The sequence below is a fragment of the Chelonia mydas genome, chromosome 1 (genome assembly GCF_015237465.2).
Source record: "Chelonia mydas isolate rCheMyd1 chromosome 1, rCheMyd1.pri.v2, whole genome shotgun sequence".
NCBI lineage: Eukaryota > Metazoa > Chordata > Testudines > Cheloniidae > Chelonia > Chelonia mydas.
Window position 1 is genome coordinate 319,019,088 of NC_057849.1, and position 24,526 is coordinate 319,043,613.

The 24,526-nt window shown below is 43.4% G+C and overlaps 1 protein-coding gene and 1 long non-coding RNA gene across 2 annotated transcripts in view; one reads left to right on the plus strand and one right to left on the minus strand.

Moving 5' to 3' along the window:
* Positions 1-24,526, minus strand: part of SLC2A13 (solute carrier family 2 member 13) — a 317,159-nt gene that overhangs the window by 64,102 nt on the left and 228,531 nt on the right. The window contains exon 7 of the mRNA XM_007056429.4: positions 3,916-4,041. Coding sequence (XP_007056491.3) covers positions 3,916-4,041 — 126 coding nt within the window. The remainder of the gene's footprint in view (positions 1-3,915; positions 4,042-24,526) is intronic.
* Positions 9,051-10,976, plus strand: LOC122466583. The gene is made up of 3 exons (XR_006292216.1): positions 9,051-9,228; positions 9,709-9,819; positions 10,639-10,976. It is a non-coding gene; the product is annotated as an uncharacterized LOC122466583 (long non-coding RNA).

Below are 24,526 nucleotides of genomic sequence, written 5' to 3' on the forward strand. Positions count from 1 at the left end.
ATCTGGCCTGGTGCTGGGCTGCCTGCTGCTGCTGGCAGTTGGCGGTGCCTACCGCAGGGCTATTGTTGACCATAGCGCCATGGCGGCTCATGGCTCCAGCCGGGGTGGGTGACTCATTGCACCAAAATGCGGGTAGCAGAGCCTCGGTCGCGCAGGGCAGCAGCTGGGACCCCAGTCGCGTGGGGCGGCAGCCGGGAGCCCAGGCGGGCGGGGCGGCAGCACCCCCCGCACTCCTAGTTCTTGCACCTATGTCTTCCAGGGCCGACCATGCCGGCCAATTGCACTGGCCTGCAGGGCTCCCCAAAGTGCGGGGCCCACAGCAGTCATCCCGATTCGCCCTACCCAAGGGACGGCTCTGGAACTGGGCAGCGTATGAGGCAGCTGGCTCCTATCCTTGCTGGGGCCTTGTAGTTGTGGCTTCAGCTGAGCAAGTGCAATGAAGGTGGTCAAAGGTCGCTGAAGACACTCACAGGAAGGCATACCAGTCCATTAACACCAGGCTGTCCTGCTCCAGCAGGAGGGAGGTCCAATCCAGTGCTTCCTCTGCCTGCAAACTGATCGCTAGTCCCACGTGGGCCTGGTAGGTGGGATACATTAGAAGGCGAAGCAGGAAAAGGAGACGGCATTGGTTCAGGAGCCCCTTGAACTTCTGGCAGTTCCCATCAAATCGTTGGGTAGTGGTACTGCAGGGCCCTGTACAGAGGGCAGTTGCCCAACCTGAGCCTGGAGCACAGAATTCTCTTCCTGGGACCATGCTAACTGCTCAAGGAGTATCTGATTTTCCTCTAAGAGCTGTGCCACTTGGAACTGCAGCAGATGGTTCTTGGTTTGGAGTTGCATGACCCGCTCCTGCAGGTCTGGTACACCATGGGGTCCAATGGGTGATGGTAGATCCACCCCTTCCATATCCCTGTTAATGGGCTCCTGCGGAGGAGGTTGGAAGTGGGTCTAGGCAAACTGTAAGAGACGAGGGCCTAGGTGGTCTGGTCACAGCTGGGCTGGGGTTCACACATCAGGGACAGTAGTTGGTGAGCAGGGGTCAGAGGAATCACCAGAGCTGGGTTCATTAAGCAAGAGTCAGAATTAAAGTCAGTCTGGGATTGGAGACCTGCCGAAGTACCAGACTGGAATGGGGAGGCAAGCTCAGGCTCAGAGTCAGGCTGGAGTCAGAGACCAGAGATAGTACCAAGATAGAGTCACGAGGCAAGAGTCAAGGTCAGGCTGGAACTGGAGACCAGAGATCAGGAGATGAGGTGAGGTCTGGAGTTGCAGCAGGCCTGAAGTCTCTGTTGTTGCCCACACAACTTCCTGGGGCACCCTCCAGGGCTAAATAGGGTGCTGACCAATCAGAGGGCTGCAGGGTACTGTCACTCTGGGTTCCTTGGGAGTGTCTGTTTTCCACAAAGCTCCCTGGCTGTTGCTCTGCATGGCCTGCAGGTGGCACTGTGAGTATCAACTGTTCTAGCTCTGCAGATCTGGATTCTATTCCCCACATCCTTACAGTGAGTATTGTAGTAGGTTTTCCTCCTCTTAGTCAGGATTTTCAGAGTAACAAGTTTATGTCTCCATTTAAGTCTTACTGTATACTATTACATCTTCCCTAGCTACAGAGATGGTACTTAAAATGGTAGATTTCAGAGTAACAGCCGTGTTAGTCTGTATTTTGCAGAAAGAAAAGGAGTACTTGTGGCACCTTAGAGACTAACCAATTTATTTGAGCATAAGCTTTCGTGAGCTACAGCTCACTTCATCGATGAAGTGAGCTGTAGCTTACGAAAGCTTATGCTCAAATAAATTGGTTAGTTTCTAAGGTGCCACAAGTCCTCCTTTTCTTTCTTAAAATGGTAGAGTACATGAAACAAATGTTGATTCTGAATATGAAGAAAGATCTATTATGACAAATAAAGAATATGGGAGCTCCTCTGAAAATCAAGATGGTGCGCGCTACAGGGGAGATATTCACTATATGCTCAAGAGCATGACGTACGGCTCTGTAGAACTAGAACTGAGGTCTGTTGAGCCTGGGATAGTTGACATTCCCACATCACCACGGGGAGGCTGTACAGAGCCCTATCCAAGGAACACTCTCGAGATTAGGCGCCACAGGAAGTACCACCTAATGATCAATACTGACAACACCCAGTGGCCCTCTGTTTGATTTATGAGCATTATTTAACCCTGGAGATTGCTTCAGGAAGTTGTCTTGGACAACCACGCAGGCTTCTGGACTGCTGCGAATCCAGACTACACCTCGCTTTCTGATCTCTGGTTTCCAACCCCAGGCTGACTCTGACCCTTTTGTTTATCAGTCCCAGTTCTAGTGATTATTCCGATCCCTGCTCACTGGCTACTGCCTCGTGGCCATCCTTGACTGGTGAACACCAGCCGGGACTGCCTACACCCTGGTCCCTTACCCATGAGATTTTATAGCCTTTATTTTAGGTTTGTTTTTTTAACTACATATTTTATTGGTCACAAAATTATCCAACCACTTAAAATCAACCCACAATATGGTGATGCAGCAAAGCATCAGTGATGCTTTTTCATAAGTGAATAAATATAATATCCCTTGATCTAATGGAATCACATCACTCACCTCTATGCCTGGAACGGCCCAAGAGATTGGACATAACATTTTAATGTATATTGAAGAAAGATGAGGTCCTTTTTAGAGACACTTTACACATATTATTTACTTAGTTAGTTTGATATTTTCATTTCCTCTGAGCCCTGGGCAGTTGTGACTCATCATAGCTAAGGCTCCTGACTTTGAAGTTGGAGAAATACAAAAAATAGCTCCAATAAAAACTTAAAAAACTTTTTTAAAACACTTTTATGGAACATGTGGCATAAACAAAATACATGGTAGTGAGATGAAGTGGAAAGGTTTTATCAGCAGTCATGGATGACCTATATAATTTCCTTGTGGCTTCACACCATCCCAAACTCATGTTGATAAAGACTTTACACAACATTATCACAGGTTATTGGTCTTACAGTGATTGCCTGATAAAAGTTAAAAATATACAAAATCTTTCTAAGGGTAGGTAAATGCTTTGCTATCTCATGCACAAGGATATAGTAACTGCTGACATTTTAGTGGGAACCTCTCTGTGTGTATACATATATATTCACACACAAGCACAAGGTATACAGTGTGGCCACTATAAAAATGTGGGAAACCACAAATTCTTGCACACATACCATGCAGCGGACATTTTAGACTTGTTCAGCTGACTGACTAGGCCTATAAGCTTTGTCTTAATTTTAAAATGTTTGAACAAAGGTAAGGTTTAAAAGAAAATGAAATTTCACAGCTTCAAATGTAACTGGAGGGCGTGCGGGGGAGGGGAAATTGTCTCAGAAGAAAAAATCCAAAACAGCAGGGAAATGAAAAGTGTCCTTAGAGTTGGTCCTAGAGGTTTGCCACTCTATTCGTGTTGCAGCACTTAAACCTATGTGTGTACAGCTGTGTCAATACACAAACATACCCACTATATCTTGCCTTTTTAATCACTTCATCTGTGCAGCACAGAAGTCTGCATAATTAATGTCTTTCAAAGCTATCATTCCGTCATAGCACGAGTACTAATTTTTCATCGTTCTTTGCAATTAGTGTTCCGAAAAATCTGATGTGACCTTTTAAGTCAACCATCACAAGTACTTCACTCCTAGACAGCTTCTATTTTCCTTGAAAAATGAAGTCTACATGGGACCTTTTTCACACTGGAAATGTATACTATACACTATAATGAAATAATAATGTCAAAAATACCAGTCAAAAGACCAATTTTCTGGAAAGATGTTTAAGAATACCATTTTCAATGAAAGCATAAATGCTCACAGCAGTCTGAAAATAAATTTTGATTGAGGCCAGTTATGAATTAAGGAATATAAACTCTCAAAGTGACATACCTGCCCCATGCTGCTGCCATTGTAGATTCTTTCTTAACTGGAACACATGAGGAGTCAACAACATTTGACTTGTTCAGTTTATAGCAGAGACCACAATCTGGATCTAGCATGCATCCATTACAATAACTGAAAGAGAGAAACAAACAGACATGCTAAACAATATTTTCTTTACCTATACCTGTGAAGTGAAACACTTACCTACGAGTTTGTACTGAACATGCTGATTTAAAAGCATGAAGTTGTTTGTCTTTTCTTCCTCTGTGCCACATTCTAGTGAATGGGCAGTTCTGCATCCCCTATCAGTGCTGCTGTGAATAGTAAAATAATGCATACTAAATTGCAGCTGATCAAATACTCAGGTTCTAGGAAAATACATGTGGAACATTTTTGGTCGAGAAACAGAGAAAGTACCTGTCAGTGTATGAGGATGGTGAAGACCCTAGACGAAGAAAAAGCAAATCTCACATAATCTTTATACAGAGGTGAGTAAATGAATCAAAGGATTTTTTTAAAGAGGAATTTAACCAGAAGCTAAATTTAATTAAAATCTACATTTATAAATAACTGTGTCATATTTGTACATTAATCTTACATACCAAATGATTAAAATGAAGGCTAACACACAGTATAATGTGACAATTACAGTTACAATGCCCATATATGTTGAAACCTTTTAAACCACTATATGAGAAAATAATCTTGCAGAAAGAAAAGAGTAGCTGTATAGCTATTTGTTTCATAGCCTCTCTTCTACAACATAAAAGACAGGGAAGAAGAAGGATGGTCCAGTGATAAGGGTTCTAGTTTAGGCCTTAGAACAGTAGTACTCAGCCAGGGCCCCGGGGAGGCTGCGAGCAGGTTTCAGGGGGAGGGGGATACCAAACAGGGCCAGCATTAAACTCGCTGTAGCCCAGGGCTGTGAGCCCTACCACCTGGGACTGAAGCCAAAGACTGAGCAATGTAGCTTTGTGGGGGCCCCTGTGGCATGAGGCTCCAGGCAATTATGCCAGCCCTGGCTTTTATATTCAGAAAACCAGTTACTGTGGCACAGGTGAGCCATGGAGTTTTTATAGCATGGTGGGGGCGGGGGGGGAAGGGGAAGGGTCTCAAAAAGAAAAAGGTTGAGAACCCCTGCCTAAGAGGATCAGGTTCAATTCCTTGAACCACTTCCCTACCTCCCTGGGGTGTTGTGAGACTATAACATGTTAAAAATTGTGAGGTACGCAGATACATATTCCCTATTATTAGAGTAAGTACCAAAGAGATAGTGTAGCCTGTCCTCCCCACCACCCCCCTCCACTATCTCTCTCAATAGAAAGAGAAGAGCAGTGGCAATGACAGAGAATCAAAGAAGCATGCTGAATTTTTCTTTCATTTCTAAAAAGTTATTATTTTTAAATTAATATTTTTTTTATTCTGATTTGGCTTCTGGAAGTTGAAAACCCAAATTTTATCCTGCCTTTGGGAACTTGGAAATGTATATATTGCAGCTTTTGAATTAATAATATAACATCGAAATACAAAATCTCACTGCTTCAAGTGTTTCGTATTCATGATTTGATCTTTAAAGTTTACTCGCATATAATTAGATGAATATATCATGTATGGTATTAAAAGCAATAGTGAAAAGGAAAAATAAGCTGAACAATGAAATAAACTTCCTGAAATAAATACCAGCAGTAAATAATAGTAATAATAATAAATTTTCTTTAAAAAAAAAAAGAAGCATGAACAAAATAAATAAAAGATAGCTGTGCTGTTTGAATCAAGTCTACCAAAAAGGAACTACTTTTTCTTAGGAGACGTGCTTTCAGGATAAAAAGAAAAGGAGGACTTGTGGCACCTTAGAGACTAACCAATTTATTTGAGCATAAGCTTTCGTGAGCTACAGCTCACTTTATCGGATGCATGCAGTGGAAAATACAGTGAGGAGATTTATATACACACAGAACATGAAACAATGGGTGTTACCAGACACACTGTAAGGAGAGAGATCACTTAAGATGAGCTATTACCAGCAGGAGAGCTGGGGGGCGGGAGGTTTTTGAATGTTATAATTCTTGATGTCTGATTTGTGTCCATTTATTCTTTTACGTAGAGACTGTCCAGTTTGACCAATGTACATGGCAGAGGGGCATTACTGGCTGATGATGGCATATATCACATTGGTAGATGTGCTGGTGAACGAGCCTCTGACAGTGTGGCTGATGTGATTAGGCCCTATGATGGTGTCCCCTGAATAGATATGTGGGCACAGTTGGCAACAGGCTTTGTTGCAAGGATAGGTTCCTTGGTTAGTGGTTCTGTTGTGTGGTTGCTGGTGAGTATTTGCTTCAGGTTGGGGGGCTGTGATTCTAGGTGGACTCCTCCTGAAGGTCGAAACAACAGACTGGACTTCTACATAGAGTGTTTCCGCCGACGTGCACAGGCTGAAATTGTGGAAAAGCAGCATCACTTGCCCCATAACCTCAGCCGTGCAGAACACAATGCCATCCACAGCCTCAGAAACGACTCTGACACCATAATCAAAAAGGGTGACAAAGGAGGTGCTGTCATCATCATGAATAAGTCGGAATATGAACAAGAGGCTGCGAGGCAGCTCTCCAACACCACTTTCTACAAGCCATTACCCTGATCCCACTGAAGGTTACCAAAAGAAACTACAGCATTTGCTCAAGAAACTCCCTGAAAAAGCACAAGAACAAATCCGCACAGATACATCCCTGGAACCCCGACCTGGGGTATTCTATCTGCTACCCAAGATCCATAAACCTGGAAATCCTGGATGCCCCATCATCTCAGGCATTGGCACCCTGACAGCAGGATTGTCTGGCTATGTAGACTCCCTCCTCAGGCCCTACGCTACCAGCACTCCCAGCTATCTTCGAGACACTGCTGACTTCCTGAGGAAACTACAATCCATCGGTGATCTTCCTGAAAACACCATCCCGGCCACTATGCATGTAGAAGCCCTCTACACCAACATTCCACACAAAGATGGACTACAAGCCGTCAAGAACACTATCCCCGATAATGTCATGGCAAACCTGGTGGCTGAACTTTGTGACTTTGTCCTCACCCATAACTATTTCACGTTTGGAGACAATGTATACCTTCAAAGCAGCGGCACTGCTATGGGTACCCGCATGGCCCCACAGTATGCCAACATTTTTATGGCTGACTTAGAACAACGCTTCCTCAGCTCTCGTCCCCTAACGCCCCTACTCTACTTGCGCTATATTGATGACATCTTCATCATCTGGACCCATGGAAAAGAAGCCCTTGAGGAATTCCATCATGATTTCAACAATTTCCATCCCACCATCAACCTCAGCCTGGACCAGTCCACACAAGAGATCCACTTCCTGGACACTACAGTGCTAATAAGCGACGGTCACATAAACTCCACCCTATACCAGAAACCTACTGACCGCTATTCCTACCTACATGCCTCCAGCTTTCACCCAGACCACACCACACGGTCCATCGTCTACAGCCAAGCTCTACGATACAACCACATTTGCTCCAACCCCTCAGAAAGAGACAAACACCTACAAGATCTCTATCAAGCATTCTTACAACTACAATACCCACCTGCTGAAGTGAAGAAACAAATTGACAGAGCCCGAAGAGTACCCAGAAGTCACCTACTTCAGGACAGACCCAACAAAGATAATAAGAGAACGCCACTAGCCATCACCTTCAGCCCCCAACTAAAACCTCTCCAACGCATCATCAAGGATCTACAACCTATCCTGAGGGACGACCCATCACTCTCACAAATCTTGGGAGACAGGCCAGTCGTTGCCCACTGACTGCCCCCCAACCTGAAGCAAATACTCACCAGCAACCACACACACTACACAACAGAACCACTAACCAGGAACCTATCCTTGCAACAAAGCCTGTTGCCAACTCTGTCCACATATCTATTCAGGGGACACCATCATAGGGCCTAATAACATCAGCCACACTATCAGAGGCTCGTTCATCTGCACATCTACCAATGTGATATATGCCATCATGTGCCAGCAATGCCCCTCTGCCATGTACATTGGTCAAACTGGACAGTCTCTATGTAAAAGAATAAATGGACACAAATCAGATGTCAAGAATTATAACATTCATAAACCAGTCAGAGAACACTTCAATCTCTCTGGTCACTCGATTACAGACCTAAAGGTTGCAATATTACAACAAAAAGACTTCAAAAACAGACTCCAACGAGAGACTGCTGAATTGGAATTAATTTGCAAACTGGCTACAATTAACTTAGGCTTGAATAGAGACTGGGAGTGGATGTGTCATTATACAAAGTAAAACTATTTCCCCTTGTTTATTTCCCCCCTCCCACCTCCACTGTTCCTCAGACGTTCCTGTTAACTGCTGAAAATGGCTCACCTTGATTATCACTACAAAAGGTTTTCTCTCCCTCCACCCCCCGGCTCTCCTGCTGGTAATACCTCATCTTAAGTGATCTCTCTCCTTACAGTGTGTATGATAACACCCATTGTTTCATGTTCTGTGTGTATATAAATCTCCTCACTGTATTTTCCACTGAATGTATCCGATGAAGTGAGCTGTAGCTCACGAAAGCTTACGCTCAAATAAATTGGTTAGTCTCTAAGGTGCCACTAGTACTCCTTTTCTTTTTGCGAATACAGACTAACATGGCTGCTACTCTGAAAGCTTTCAGGATAGAAATTCAGTTATGTTTTGTAAGTCGTTTAGGGCTGGGATTGTCTCTTTTTTGTGTTTTAGAGCACCCAGGAAAATGGGGCCCAAATCTCAAATGGGGCCTTTGGACACCATCATAATATAAATATTTACTGCTGCTGCTTTGTTGCTATGTTTCAGTTGCAAGAATTTGAAAAAGCTTATACCCTAATACCGCACGTTACTCCAGGTAAAGTATTTTGGAGCATTTAGAGTTTTTTATATGGATGTAAAGGAGCAAACTGTAAAACTATATAAAAGTAACTGTTACATTTAACTTCAGAGGGGCCTGTGACCCTGCACTGACCCAGCTGGGGTTAACCGTACACTGTGGGCTGAAGAGGCCACGCCCCCCTCATCCCTTCTGGGCATGCTCAGCCTAGAGACAGAATATAAAAGGGAGTGGCCCAGCTCAGTTTGGGCTGGCTGAAGAGGAGAGCTGACACACACTGCTGACTCCTGCCAGGGAATTGCTGGAGCTACAGACTGTGGAGGCCGAGCCAGTGGGATCGACGGCGAAACCCCTGATAACCCTGGAGGACAAGAGTGAGCTGGAAGGCCAATATCCCACGAGAACTGACAGAGCAGAAAGCATGGGTAGGAAGCGACCCAGGGAATGTGACTGCTAAAATAGGAAACAGAGCTGAACTGCGGACTACTGGTTTCACAGAGCACTAGGTCAGGACCCGGTGGAGAAGGATGGGCCAGGGTCTCCTACCATACCCCAAACCTACTGCAGCGTGGGGGCACTGCTCAAGGACTCTGGCCACTGGCCCACACTGCCCCAAGAGCAAGAGCAGCCCTGAGGACTCTAGCCACTAGGCCGCGCTGCCCCAAGAGCAAAGGCAGCCCCGAGGACTCTGGCCACTAGGTTGCGCTGCTTTGTTTTGTAGACTAGGACAGCAGTATCTTGTCTAGCCACTTGAGCCATAACCCCTATTTTGTCCCTTGCAACCAGACACCCCATGGCGGGGTGTATCTACCCCGCGACAGTGCCAAATCTGCAGTCCTTACTCACATGAATGACAAGTGCTGCAGGAATGTACCCTAGAATGTCTTCCCTCTCTGATCTTTCAGAACCTGAATCTGCTGACCTGCAGAGCACAGTTTAAGATCTCGTTGAGACTTCTTGTGACGGTGGTACATAATTCATGGCATGAGGAGTGGAGCTGCACTGGAGAATCAAAGGTGGTGACCTGCAATTCAATTTTTCTCTCAAGCTCTGTGGAGACTCCTGTCACTGAGCAATTCTTAACATTTTTTTTAAATGAAGGCAATTTCCACGCAAAAACTTCATTAAACTGTTTGGCTGTAAATATTTATCAGTTACTTAAGGAGGGAAAAATAAGACAATGCAGTATTTATCCTAAAATACTACAGTAAAAAGTCTGGAAATTCCAGATTAAAATTAAACTTTAAAAAAATCCAACATTAGAAAGTGTCAATTTATAAAATTAAGGAGACTGATTAGCTCTGCCCCTGTATGACAAAAAAGCTAGAGGAAACAATCCTAGTCGTGATGTGCAAGTGATCTAACTGTACTACCTTCCTAGTGCAGATAGACTAACTGTACACTCAAATTGTGTACGCCAAAATCCCTCAGTTTCATAGGTGAATTAAACCAACAGGCAGATTTAGGATATTTAAGAGGTTCAGAGCTGCAGAGTTAAAACCTTACTTCTCAAAGTCCTTCAAAATTGCCATAAAAATGTTTCTAAATTGCATTCAGATAAGATGAGTATGCAGGGTGTTAGGTGGAGAGGAGCTGGGGGCAGAGTTAAGGTTCTTTCAGTAAGCTTAACTGTGCACGCCTCTGCTTCATTAAGTTTGGGATTTCTTTAAAATGTAAACATTACCCTAGAATTTCCAGACTGTTGTGTTTTTGAGAAAATTAATATTTTTAAGGACATTTTCCCTTTATATAACACATAGGTATTTACAACCCTAGTGAGCTTAACAAAATATTTCTCCTGGGAATACCCTATTAAATCAAATATTTTTTTACAGAATGATATAAACTGCAGAAAAGATGACAGTTTTCAAAGAAAAAGAGATAGTAGAGGGATACATCAACTTTCCTTCACTCATCCTGATATATAAAGACACACAAATCTAATAATTTGTACAACAGAAATAGAAAAAACTTTCAGGAAGAAGTCAATTTGAAAGGTAATTTCATCATCAGAATATTTCTCTTACAAGATTTCATGAGAAAAATGTAGCCCTGCAATTATCAACTGCAAAAGGAAACAACAATTCCGATATTACATTAGAGAGTCTTAATTAAATTTTGTAAACCACTATTTGAGGCAGCAGTGGTCAACAGCAAAAACAGTTGACGGGAACAGAAGGCTACAAATAAACCAGGATAAAAATGTTTTTAAAAAATCGTAAAGGAGTGTATGTGTGTGTGCACGGAGATTTCACATATGGCATATAATGGGTGTATAAAAAATTGCATGACCGACTAGTGAAAATGATGCTGTGATGATGATGGAAGGCTATATTTCAGATTTTAACATTGTGATAACACGTCATATGATTTCTTTTTAAGGGTGAGAAAACCCTCAAACTTAATACCACAGAGACACAGCTATAGATTGTATCATCTAGGCCAGTATCCTGGCTTCAAAAGTGCTCAAGCTGAAGCTGTGCCAAGTGCTGCTGCTGTTGGCTCTCAGCAAGCCACTTGATGAGTTTCTTAACCTCCATTCTTCCTGGTCGGGATGGTTCACCGTTTTATCGTCCAGCAGAGGGGGGAATTTGATTTGCTGCTGCACTGGGCTTGTCCCCTTGTTTCAGGCGATGCCTGCATTCTCCAGCAAGGTTAGTGGTTCCTTGCTCTCGAGGGCACAGGGAGGCCACTGTGCCTCGCTACAGGAAGATGGTAAACAATAGTTTATAGGGGGAAGCTCCAGTACTCTGGGCGTGGCAGAGCACAGTCTTTAGCTCAGAGCCTTCTGGCTGGGACAGACAGCAATTATCAGTCTATAATGGCAGTCTATAAGGGGGCTCTGACCCTCTGGGTGGGGCACAACACTAATAATCTTTAGCCCAACCCTTCTGGCTGGGACAGTCTATAGGTACAGGCTTCTTGGTCTAGGATGAGTTTGCAACCACCCCAGGTGTGGGATAGCAGCTGCAGGGAGGGGCAGGGAGATCCAGGCCCACCCTACTCCACAAGGTCCCAGCCCAGGGCCCTATCTGTGGTGGGCAGTCCTGCCACTGGGTCAATTGGGAAAGCCCCTGAACCAGGCTGCCTTGCTTCCTGGCAGCACAGCTGACTCAAAGTATGGCTCCCCCAGGCTACTTCCTACCCCACTTAGCCACTGAGGCTCTGTCGAGCAGGGGCTTGGTCTTATTGCCTCACAGTCAGGCAGGGGCCAGTGCAGTTCCTCCTTGGGGTCTTCTGTCTCCTCAGGGGCTGGTCTGGGATCCTGCACAGGACTCTGCTCCCTGAAAGAGACGTCTACTCTCTCCCATGGCCCAGCACCTACTCATCTCTTTTTATACTAACTATCCCGCCCTGGTATTTCCAGTGAGGGAAGCGGGGCAGATTTGGCTCCACCCACCATGGAGAGTGTAGTGGCCCCTCACTCTCCAGTTTGGAGGGAGGCCACTCCGCCTTGCTACTCTAACAAAGAAGTTATTACAAAATTCAAAAACGCAGGAGGAGAGAAGTGCATTGTAATTATTTCATTTAAAACATTTCTCTTTTAAAACCCAGTATAAACCATCAATTGCAGTGCATAAAAAAAATACAGAAAAGGACAACTGAATAAGTTAATGGAAGATCTCAGGCCTATGACAGTACAAGCCATTCAATCTTCTCTCTCTGGGTTTAATGTCATTAGGACTACCTGGTATATGATGATAAAACTTGTAAAGTTACCTGTGTAAATACTTTTTGGGTGGAGAGAAAAAGAAGGGGTAGGAGAGATCTCAGAGAACTGTGAGTGAACCAAATAAAAGCTACCTTAGAGCAGTCAAACAGATTCTGTGGCCTATGAGAGACTTCAGCTGAAGACAGAAGAGACAGATGAAATGGACGAGGAACCACCATTCAGGCCCCACCAGTTCATCTGAATAAACCACTTACGAGCCAGAATTAGGGGGAAACAGAACTTCCGGGGCTCCATACGTCTCTAGAATTTTTCTTTCCTTTTATTAGGTCTGGCTCTAGGTGGAAATGTGACACTAGACAGGAAGTCAGGACACTTGTGGATTCTACTCCTAACTCTGTCACTGACTTGCTGTGTGAGGTAAGTCACTTAACAGCTCTGTGCCTCAACTTCTCCATCTGAAAAAATGAGGATAATATTGGTAACCCACCTTTGCAAATTTTCAGTCCTGTATCAGTATTTTTATACCTAAAAATGTAATGACTTCAAAGTTCAATATCTTGCAGCATGCATGGATGGAAATGGGTGCTTTATAGAGGAGAAATTCCCAGCTTCCCAAAGGGATCCTGCATTCACGTCTAGCTCTGAAAATGCCCGAGATCAGACTTTACAACTTGTGACATGTCCAGATATAGAAAAGCTTATGGCTCTCTCTCAGCTCTGTACAGTTGGATTGACAATAACTAAGGCACTGGACTTTACAGAGAGAGGGACATAAATATTCCCAGTAAAATTGAAAATATTGAACTCTCTAAAATATACCTTGTCACTTTTGGGGGATAACCTGTATACATCAATTGTGTGTGGCAAAGTCACATGTCTGATGTGGCTACCTGAGTTCCATGCTAATAAAATAATAATTAAAGAATAATAGTAATATTCATGGCTTTAAAGTCTAATATATCTTGAAATATTTCAATGCTTCTGTACAAGATTGTTCTTGGTCACTTCTGGTATCCAAGCGCCAGAAACAGGCAAGAAACAAACAAGACCCACAGATTGCAAACCTTGGTAACAGAAGAGGGCCAAATCCCCTTGATGAAGTGGCAGTTATTCTATTTACCATCCCTTCCAGATGGATTATATTCAAGACATTTTCAATAACCTACTAACAATACTTCAGTCATATTTCCTGTTCCTGTCTCAGATCCAAGCAACAGTCAGACATTGGGAAAGACAAAAGAATGCCCTGTCCTGGAAGGATAATAAAGAGATCTAAAGCCCAATGTCACCCTCATACTGATGGCACCACACCATATAATACCTCATTATCTCCTTTAACGTTCTCCCAAAAACAATGCACAGGAGGGTGACAGAACAGAACCTTGTAGTAGGTCACATAAGAAAGCCTTGGGGCAGATGAGGAATTGCCCTAGGCTAGACCAATGGGTCCACGGTCCACAACTCCACATAATCTTACCCTGCAAATGCCAACGGCCATCATTGTCTGGGACCATAGGTCTCAAACCTGGAGCCATAGGACTCTTAGGACCTAGTAAGCTCCAACCTGCCACACAACAACTTGCTAACAGTTGCTAGGGCAGAAGCTGAACCTCGACAGAAGACTCCAGTCCTGGAACCTGACTGGCAGAATGCTGGAACCTGGAACCTGACTGGTCCACAGCTTCTATATAAATCCAGCACAAGAACAGGAAGTTGTGCATGCAATAGGGACCCACCTTGCTCTGGACTGTGAGCCTTGTGCTTCCTGCTCCTGCTTCCACTCCCACTCTTGCTCCCCCGGCTTGACTCTGGTTATTGATTTGTGGTTCTCCTGCCTCTGATCTCCTGGTAACCTGACCCTGCCTGCCTTCTGACACTTGATTCTAGGTATGCCCTCTGGCCTATCTTAGACTCTGACCTACTGATATCTGACCCAGCCTGACTCCTGCTTTGACCACTAGATCAGACAGCCCACGTCTAGGTCGTAACCATCAGGTGTCTTCATGCACAGTATCAAAAGCAACTGGTAGAGCTGAAGGAATCAGCATGGACTCTTGATCATGGTCTCTTGTGATGAGAGCAGCCATCAATTAGATCACTGCAGATTCTGCCATACGCTGGCCTAAAGCTAGACTGAAAAGAGTCAAGGAACTCCATGTACTTCAAGTACAGATAAACTCATATCTGAATCTTGATTATATAAAATCCAGATACGTCCCCCAAGCCAGTCTGATAATTAGGATTTACTTGTATTGCCGGAATGGTTTTGCTGTGGGTACTTTTCATTTCTTCTCAATCGAAAGAAAACAAACAAACAATATTCTACCTTACCTGCCCCTTGCCTTCTACCATCCTAAAATAATAGGGTAGGAACAGGGCAATAATAGGCAAGAGTGAAATTACGGGGCTGGTTTATTTAGTAAGTATGTAACAAACGTATATAAGAGGTGATGGAACCTTGCCCTCTCAAGGGGGGCACTGACCATCATCTTCACCCACAGTGAACCAATGCTTCCTTCCCACAAGCTCTCATCAGCCATGATGGATGTGGGTCCAAAATGCAAGTTGCAGCCAGAAACTCCCCAAGCACGTCCAGCCCCTCAAGGATTCAAGGTGGCAGAAGCTGAAGCAAAGAAGGTTATCACATTTGTCCACTCTGAATGCAGAATCGACTATCACAGATACAGAAAATCTGAGCGTTCAAATTGGTGTAGTAGGCTGAAAACTTTTCACACAGACCAACAGAGAGTTCAGCCACCACAGCAACTGTGTATCTATGCAGAGAAAACTCAGATTCTGCCTACTAGCTGGAACTGTTCTGCAAATTAGTGTTCTACTTCAAGCCATGCCATGAAATTTCAAAAATGTATTTATGCTACAGCCAGTAGTTTTCGGCTACTGATAACCTATCCTCCTCCTTTCCACTTTCTATGTCACAGGCCATCTATACATCTTTGTGGCGTGCAAGGACAAAGAATCAAAGGAGAGATATTAAGAGCCACAGCACGAGCCCTGGTTCAGTACTAACTCAGAAAAAAGAGCACTATCTCCCACGTTACTAATGATACTTCTTGCAGCATCCACGTGTTCCTTCCAGATCTCCCATTGAATTTTTCTGGCTGCTTAGCTTGTAAGAGTTGGTGTGATCACAGAATAAGGTGATATAGCCACAAAGATTCAAGTGTATCCTGGCACAGTTCTGTTTGCCACATTTCATAAAACTTAACGAAGAGTCATGTATGTGATTTCTCTGTTGGTCCTCTAAGAACAATTTGCACAAAGATTACATTTGCCCTATCACTATATTATGCAGCAAAAGAATGCTCAATTTGCAGATAAAGCATCTGACTCTCTTATTCCATGAATAAGGGAGTGTCAAAGCGACAAGGGAGTTGTGGCACACTATTTTCTAATAGAGTGAACAAATAGTTCTGCCTTCTTGGACTTCTGTGCTTTGCAATGAGTCTTTCCATGTACTGAATATTAGGTAAACTATCAATCTGTCCTGGTCCCACTGATCATCAAGCTGTGGTATGTGAAACTAAAAGCGTTTAAAATGACAGAAAGAACAAAACAAGAAAATTATAGCAAGCTTTGTTACTGACTCCAGACTATTCTCATGCGATTCCCAGTTTAGTTGTTACTCAGGCTCTGGTGAGCATACTCAGCTGAACTGTAGTGGAGAGCAAATAGAATAAGAGTTACTTGTTTCAGTAACAGAGGCTACAGTTATCTAGCACAGCTTAAATAAATTTGTAAAAACAGACCAGAGTTCTTTTCTGCGGCTTGCCTGAAGCACCACCTTAATGATTTCTTTCTATTTCATCTGCTTGTAGCCTTGAGCTGTGTTCCAAAGGAAAGTCAAATGACCACCATTGAATAGTCATTTATTCTTGGACCAGGAGTTCCATGAATAAATGAGTTACATGAATTCACATTGTGTTAGGGTTTGACCTTAAGTCTTTGAGGGAAGATCAGTCTATGTCAGAGGAAAACTAGAACTCTAGTGGACAAAAGACTTAAAAGCTGTTTCAAATGTAATTTACAATTTGTACTGCAGGTGACTTGCTGTTTCAGAACATTTTGCATTCCTCCATGCACTGTTATTGGAGAAGCTGAATTTTTGCACAGATTGCATCTAGGAAGATAATGTATAGCTTTTTTCCAACATCAAGACTGAGTAAAATCGAGTAGTTTATTCCAGTACCTCTTGAAAGTATACACCATCTCTAGTATATTAAAACTCTTTCACAGTACAGCATACTAAGCTATTCCAGTTAACAAAAAGTAAAAAGGGATTGGAAAGATGGACTGAAAGGAGTGGGTGAGGAAGAGAAAGGAAAAATTAAGAGCATTAACTCCCTGAATTTGTGTAAATGGTTTGCTTTAAATTTTATGCCCCATAAAAATCACTTTGGCACAGAATAATACCTAAGAGTTTGCAGGCCAAAAGGAGTTATTGTAACAAAGACAGAAGGGGTTCTTAACGAGATCTTAAAATGGAAATGGTCTTGCAACCTTATGTCTTTCATGACAGTGACTAAATAACTATTTGGTAACTAGCAAATGTTATGGTACATATCGTATATTACTCACATATTATGTATTTAGGCACAGTGATGTGGCTTACACGTAATATACAAAAAAGTACTGTGCACATCATAATCTTTATTGCTTTAGTAGATATCAGTATGGACCCCCAGCATTCTTAAATTTCACCAGTAACCCCAAAGAATACTCGGATGTATGCCAGAGCTCTGTGCATGGATTCAACTCCCAAGGAATCTCAAATAGACACTACAACCACTGACACATATTCAACGCCACCCACAGAACAGTGGTGTCCAACCAGGGACCTTCAAGGCGCTACACTGTAGGCTTCAAGGGTGTGTGTGTTACGAAGAAAACTAGTATTTGCTACAAATTGAAACGTGTTCCCTGAACGGGTCCCTCTCTTTTAACCTGAAGCACTGGGGAGGCGATAAAGCGGTGCCATCTTCCCAACAGCCTTCCACTGATGCTCCGGAATACAGCTGGTCAGAAATTCTCCAGTGGAATATTTTTTTCATCAGAGAAAGCCAGTATGTTGAAATCAAAACATTTAATGGAGGCGGTTCCATTTTCAACAAAGCTGCAACAGGACTGTGCCAACCAAGCACGTTTCGAAAGCTGCCTGGCTGCCTACCACTTTGCCGGCATGGCCTCTCGCCAGCTTGCCTGGTAGGTTAAGATGGAGCAGAGAGTCTGGAAGCCCCGACTCCCAAGTTCCAAAGCTCCCAGGCTGCCAAGTAGTGGGTCACCAAGGGCTTCCAGGAACCCAGCTCCAACACAACTGACCAGGTGTGCTGCCACAGAACACAGTTCGCAAGGCTTCCAGTTCCTCATCAGAGTGTCTGGTGGCGAACTGGGAACCTGGAAGACCCTGCACTCAAGTGCTGAGGTTTCCAGGTTAGAAAGAGCTTGCAGGCTCCTGGCTTCCCTTCAGCTTGCCAGGTGGGATGACTAGGAGTAGGAGCCTGGAAGTGCCAATTTCTGAAATATTGAAACCCTCTGTGAAACGGAATGGCCTTTCTCTGCACAGCTCTACCTCACAGACAGCTTGCATCTAAGCCAGGATCAGCTGGAGCTGTTGTCCCTGTGCTGCAGCAGCTGTTCCAATAACTGCATGCTTGTATCACTGCAGGCTGTAGGAGCCCATGGGAAAGCAGGAGAGGTGCCTCACTGGGTCTGCCTATACAGGATGGCTCCCCTCTTCCACACAGCCATCCAGGATGGCCTAGCAGAAGTGTGAAAATGAGAACAACCAGTTACAGCTCCCTGATTTTCTGTGCTAGCCCCTAACTCGTGCCACCAGGCAACGGTCCCCAAGGGACCATACACCAGCTGGAGCACAGCATGCACCTGCCACTCCTCTTTGTCCTGACTCATACACAAGCGGCTGCAGGGAGAGAGCCAGGGGGACTGGCTACATCCACTGGGGACTCCTTTTCAGCCAGGAGTCTGTGATAGGGATGATATGGTTCATAGACAGGTATAACTGGGGCCCTTATATTACTTGGATTCCAAAACTAGCTGTAACAGGGGAAATTTTTTTACCAATGCTACTATGTTCTCATCAGAACAAGAATTAGCCAAACAGATTTGACAACTGACCTAACTTACTTTATAGCACTCAACATGTGTTGAGGGCCTTTTAAAGCACAAAAGAGGGGAATAAAATGAAGGGTAGAGATGAAAAGAGAGAGAAGAGAAGGATAAAGAGTGGGATGGAATGATCAGAGTGGGAGGGGAAATCTAGGGAGAAAAGAGAAAGCGATATAAAAAAAATCTTTAAAAATTGAAAAGCCATTCACCACTTAGGACACTTACAACAGAAAAAGGCAACCATTCAGTTTTAAATACAACAACTTTAAAAGTGAAAATCATTTGGAAGCAGCTTTTATTTTATTATGAAATTAGCTTTGGAGAATGCTATTTCACAATGGGAAATCACTTGTGAGAGAGCCTGTTGGGGCCTGTTGCATACTGCTTTTCTGTTACTCAGACAGGATTTTTCTACCATTAAATAAATAATTTAGTTCAACCGGAGATAAAGTGTGATTATATCTCCCTATTCTCCCAGGGTGAGTAGGATTCAGTTAGTGTTCATTTTAAGTTCTGCAATTGCTTCTTTCCTCACTTTTTTTCACTGGTTAGGGTGTTCTGTACTTGTATTTTGTTAGACATTACACCTCATGCATGAAACTTCTGCAAAGTCCTTGTCAGTTTGGCTTTTCTATGTGCCTCAGAAGCACCTTAATTTGAAATGCAAATTGTACAATACCTGTTTTTTGTGGCATGACTTAGCAGTAAAGACCTTTTTTCAGGCAGCTTGTTCTATGGATGTAATTTCTCTTTTTGACAAGTGAATGATCCAGTTTTTCTTGCTTTGATCCTTAGTTTTGGGGTTGTTCGGTTTTGATTTATTTTAAGATTTCTGGGTTCCTTGTACAGTTTATGCTCAATTTTCAACTTTGTCTTCTGAATTCTTTTATCCTCACCAATCCTTTCCAAAGACTGATTACAGAACAATATTAATATTCTCTTGTTGTCTGTTTAAGAAAATCAAGACAGGGCCTGAAAATCTATTCTCTTTTAGTTAATATATGGTTTTGTACTATCCTACCACATGGGCAGAGTACACAGTCACCCACCCAGAGGAGCAAAGAATTCTGTAAGTAGCAGCAGGCAGTGCTCCTGTCACGTAGCCCCATTAATACAGTTACTTCCCTTAATTACCTCAGGCAAGAAATTAGTACATACTTAGTAATTCTGATTATCCCTGTGTTGCTTCCAAAGATTAACCTAAATCTTGACACTAAATAATTAAATATTTAAATTTAATTAGATTAAATTCCATTAAAAAGCAACACAAGGAGAATATTAAGGTTGCTCTGTTAAGCAGTCAAAAGCCAAGGAATCACAGGGTTGTTTGGCATGCACAGAAAATCACCCAGTTCTTCAAGGTTACACTTGTGTACCTAAAATTATACAAAATATTAGGATAATATATCATGTATTTTACCAAACATAACGGTGCAGGAGGGAAAGAGTTAAGACTCCAGGTGCAATCGTAATTTTGTCATTTTCTTACTTCTGAGCGATTAACTGGGCAATCTTAACACTTTCAACTTTGTTTTCTAATGAAATTTCCTAGGATTCTTTTTTTCTTAAGTCATTTAAAACTCGATATTCCATACTATGGAAGTGCTAGGTTAGACACCAATGGCCCTGTCCTATACACTTTAAAATGTCTGCACAAGGCAACCTCTCCCCTGTACACCTTAAGAAGTTCTGCTCTGAAGCTTAAGAGCTGTGTGGCTTTTACCTGATAAGGTAAGGAGTCATGCCTAATTCACTGCAAACTTTACAAGGATCTTGGTCCAGTAAAGAGCTGAGCCCCTCCATAAGGTTAGTGAGCACCTACAAGTCTCATTGATTTCAATGGCAGGTGAGGATGCTCACCTGAAAGATATACACGGCTCCAGGTCACCTACTGGAAACTTATGCATATCCCCTTCTCAGGCCTCAGCCCCTCTCCTGCTTCCTCTCCACCTCAGCAGAATCGCAGCATTCCTCCCTCCCTCCCCTTCTGCTAACTGCAGTTTCCTTCACATGCCAGTGCAAATTCTGCCACTGCTCTGAGAAAATTTCTTTCAGCCCTGGCTTACTTCTTACATCCACTACAAGCCCCAGTTCCCCCAAACCACACCATTTCCCATAGACTTATGTCCTGATTTTACTCAAGCCAATCCAGGAGCACCTGTTCCAGGTCTCTACCCACTCGACTTCCTTACAATCCCCAAATTCCTAATAAATCCCCCCAAGCATCTCCAAATATTTCCACATGAAATTATAGAAGTTAAAAATGGAAAAGATCTATCTGATTGTGGAGTCTAAATCCCTCACAACGCAGAACGTCACAGAATAATAATGGAGGCTACCATCTGCAATATGAAACACATAAAATAAGAGAAAGCTATTATAGTAAGTTGGAGACCATGCAGTTCAAAAGTAATATATAACAACTCTGAACAGACTGTAAGGTTATACTGTAAGCAATTGGGGCAGGGGCTGTCTTTGTACAGCACCAGCACAACGGGTCTCTGATCCAGGATTAGGGCCTCTAGGCACTGCTGTAATACAAATAACCAATTATTATAATTGGTTCTCTTTTCCCTCTGTACTGTACTGTACTGTGCTGATGACTCTCAAACCTACTTTTTCTACTCCAGACCTATCGCCTTCTGTCCAACTAAGATCTTGGTGTGCTCTCTGACATCTCCTCACGGATGTCTAGCTGTCAGCTCAAGCACAACATGGCTAAAACAGAGCTCTTAATCTTCCCACTCCATGACCTCCCCATTTCCTCCTTTCTTGATCACTGTGGACATCACCACAATCCTGCCTGTCACTCAGCCCCATAATCTGAGCATAATCTTTTATTTGGACGTCCTTCTAGGTCCTCATATCCAAGAAATGTCTAAATCTTGCTGATTCTTTCTGCATCACACCTCAAAGATATGGCCATTTCTATCCATTCAGACAGCTAGATCTCTTGTCCTGACTCTCACTGCCTCGCACCTTAATTACTGCAGCATCCTTTCCCCTTGGCCTTGATAAATGCAATCTTGACTTGCTCATTTTCAGAATGCTGCTGCAAAGATAATTGTCCTAGCCTGTTGCTCCTCTCTTTGCATCCTTGAATTGGGTCTCCCTTCTCTATTGCATCGAACATATGCAGCTTGTCTTCACTTTCAAGGCTCTTCCCAGCCTATCACCACTCTATGTATCATCTCTCATTCACTATGAAGATGTCTGCTCCTATCTCCAGTTGGCCCATGATGCCAGCCTCCATTGCCCCTTTGTTAAACTTTCAAAAAAGCATCTTCCTGGTTTCTCCCAGGATGCCCCTAATGCTTGGGAGGAACTCCCTATAACAGTCTGCAACACTAACTCATTATCCATCTTCAAAAGCCGTCTTGACTGTGATGTCTACAAAACCAAACCTGACAATGGTTAGCCAGCTGGTGTGCTCAGACTACTGCCTATTATACTGACCAATATTATCCCATTGTTTCCTTGTGGTCCATCTTCTGACTGAATCCATCAGTTGTCTCTTGTCTTAGAGCAGGGGTGGGCAAACTACGGCCCGCGGGCCAAATCCAACCCCTCAGGGAACGGGGAACCACGGCCAATGGGAGCTTCGGGGGAGATACCCACAGGCAAGAGCAGCGGGCGGAGCTCTCTGTCCGCCCCACTGGGGGTGCAGGGATGTGCTGCTGGCCACTTCTGGGAACGTGATGGTGCCCGGGGCCAGGGCACGCAGGCAGGGAACCTGCCCTGGCCCTGGTGCGCGCCACTGCCACCCCGGAGCTGCTCCAGGTAAGTGGCCCCAGGCCAGAGCCCAAACCCCTCCTGCAACCCAACCCCCTGCCCTGAGCCTCCTGCCGCATCCCGCACCCCTCCTGCACCCCTGCCCTGAGCCCCCGCTGCACCCCAACCCTGTTCCCTGAGTCCCCTCATATACCCCGCACCCCTCCTCTGCCCCAACCCCTTGCCCTGAGCCCCTTCCTGCTCACCGCACCCCGTCCCGCACCCTAACCCCCTGCCCTGGCCCTGTACGCAATTTCCCCACCCAGATGTGGCCCTCGGGCCAAAAAGTTTGCCCACCCTTAGAGTGTAAACACTTTGAGTCAGGGACCATCTGTACAGTGCCTAGCACAACAGAGTCCTAGTCTATTACTAGGGTTCTTAGGTGCTATGGTAATATAAATAATAAATACATAATTACAACCACTGAATTTATTGTACAGAGGCCTTTGATAGGAACACACTTATAGTATCTAAACAATGTACACGCATTTGTGACCTTTCTTTCAGACACAGACACAAACACACACAGAGAAAGAGCATTCCACTGCCCTCTGCTGGACAAAATAGCAGATCTGCTTACGTGTGTAAAGTCACCCTCTCGTGACTAAAATGGACAGAGCATGTATACCATAATACCACCACATATGGAGGTTTCACAAATTACCTTTAGAGTATTACTTTTGTAACCCTTGTTTGTGATTAACATTTTTTAAAAAAATAACTCTTATGAATGAAAATGAAAGTGCCAGAGATATTCTATTGAATAGTGGAAATAACTGGATGTTCCCCCATTTATACAAAGCTTGACCCAAAGACCACTGAAGTCAATGGAAAAGTTCCCAATGACTTCAGTGGGCTTTGGATCAGGTTAGTCACATATGTTTCAAATGGATAGCTATCAAGCTCTGTGTTTTCAGTGTGACATGAAAGGAGTTTTGCACACAACTTTCATTACTAATAGGAACGATGCCCTACACATTGTTCTGAAATGGACCTTTCTGCCACCTAGGATTTTAAGTTACAGTATCAGGTTTGATTTCAAGCAGCAACATGCTAGCAAAAGGTTAAATGCCAACACCTGAAATGGCTTTCCTACTTAAACAATTTCCGGATTTGTACTAAGGTCATTCTTCAGTTCTACAGCATGAACTCTCCACTAGAATTTTAATTAAATTTTGACTGAAACACAGATTTATCCCTCAATGTACTTTTAGTTCGTTTGGGCTTTGGAGAGGAAAGCAATCACTGTGTTTATCACTGTAATTCTCAGTTATTAGGATGCCAGGTAGTGCTGTCTCTTCAATATCAGAAAAATAAAACAGGAATAATATTTTAAAGGATACGAGGTCTGTAATATCTATATATCACAGCTCTATAAATCCTGATCACTGCATTGTAAATAACACAACTATAAATTTGGGCTAGCTGGGGCAGATGTAAGCTCCAATAGCTATTTTTTTCCATACTCACTGACGGGATACCAAAGTGTAAACTCCAGATAAAGCAAATTTAAATTATTTGTTTTACTGGGTTTTTCACAAGACTAAAGACAATGCTATTTATTGTTGAACTCAAATATATGTTTTTTACTCAGTGAAAATTTGTTTCTGTGATTGTTGTTCAGCACCCAGAGAGCTTTTGTATGTGTGGGTGCTTTATAAATAAAATTATTAATTACTATTAAATACGTACAGCTATTAACTGTGTAATATAACTAATGTATAATATTATTAAGCATGAATGCCTTCATCTTAGTCAGTGCTGCATACTCGCTTGATGAGATTAGGAAGATTAATTGTGTGAGGATGACTCAGGCAAGGATGAACACCACAATATCTGTGTGCTGGGTACAACACATTGGCTCCTTTACCTTAAATGAACTCTGAAGGCAACCAGTTCTGATAGAAAGTGAACGGGAAAGTTCTTGCATTGAGATAGTGTACCCACAATGATGTGAGCTGAAGAGTTACATTCATAGATACATTAATAGATTCCAAAGCCAAACGGGACCATTGTGATAATCTAATCTGACCTCCCGTATAACACAGGCCATAGAACGTCCCCCAAATAATTCTTGTTTGAACTAGAACATATCTTCTAGAATAACATCCTCATCTTGATTAAAAATTTCCAGT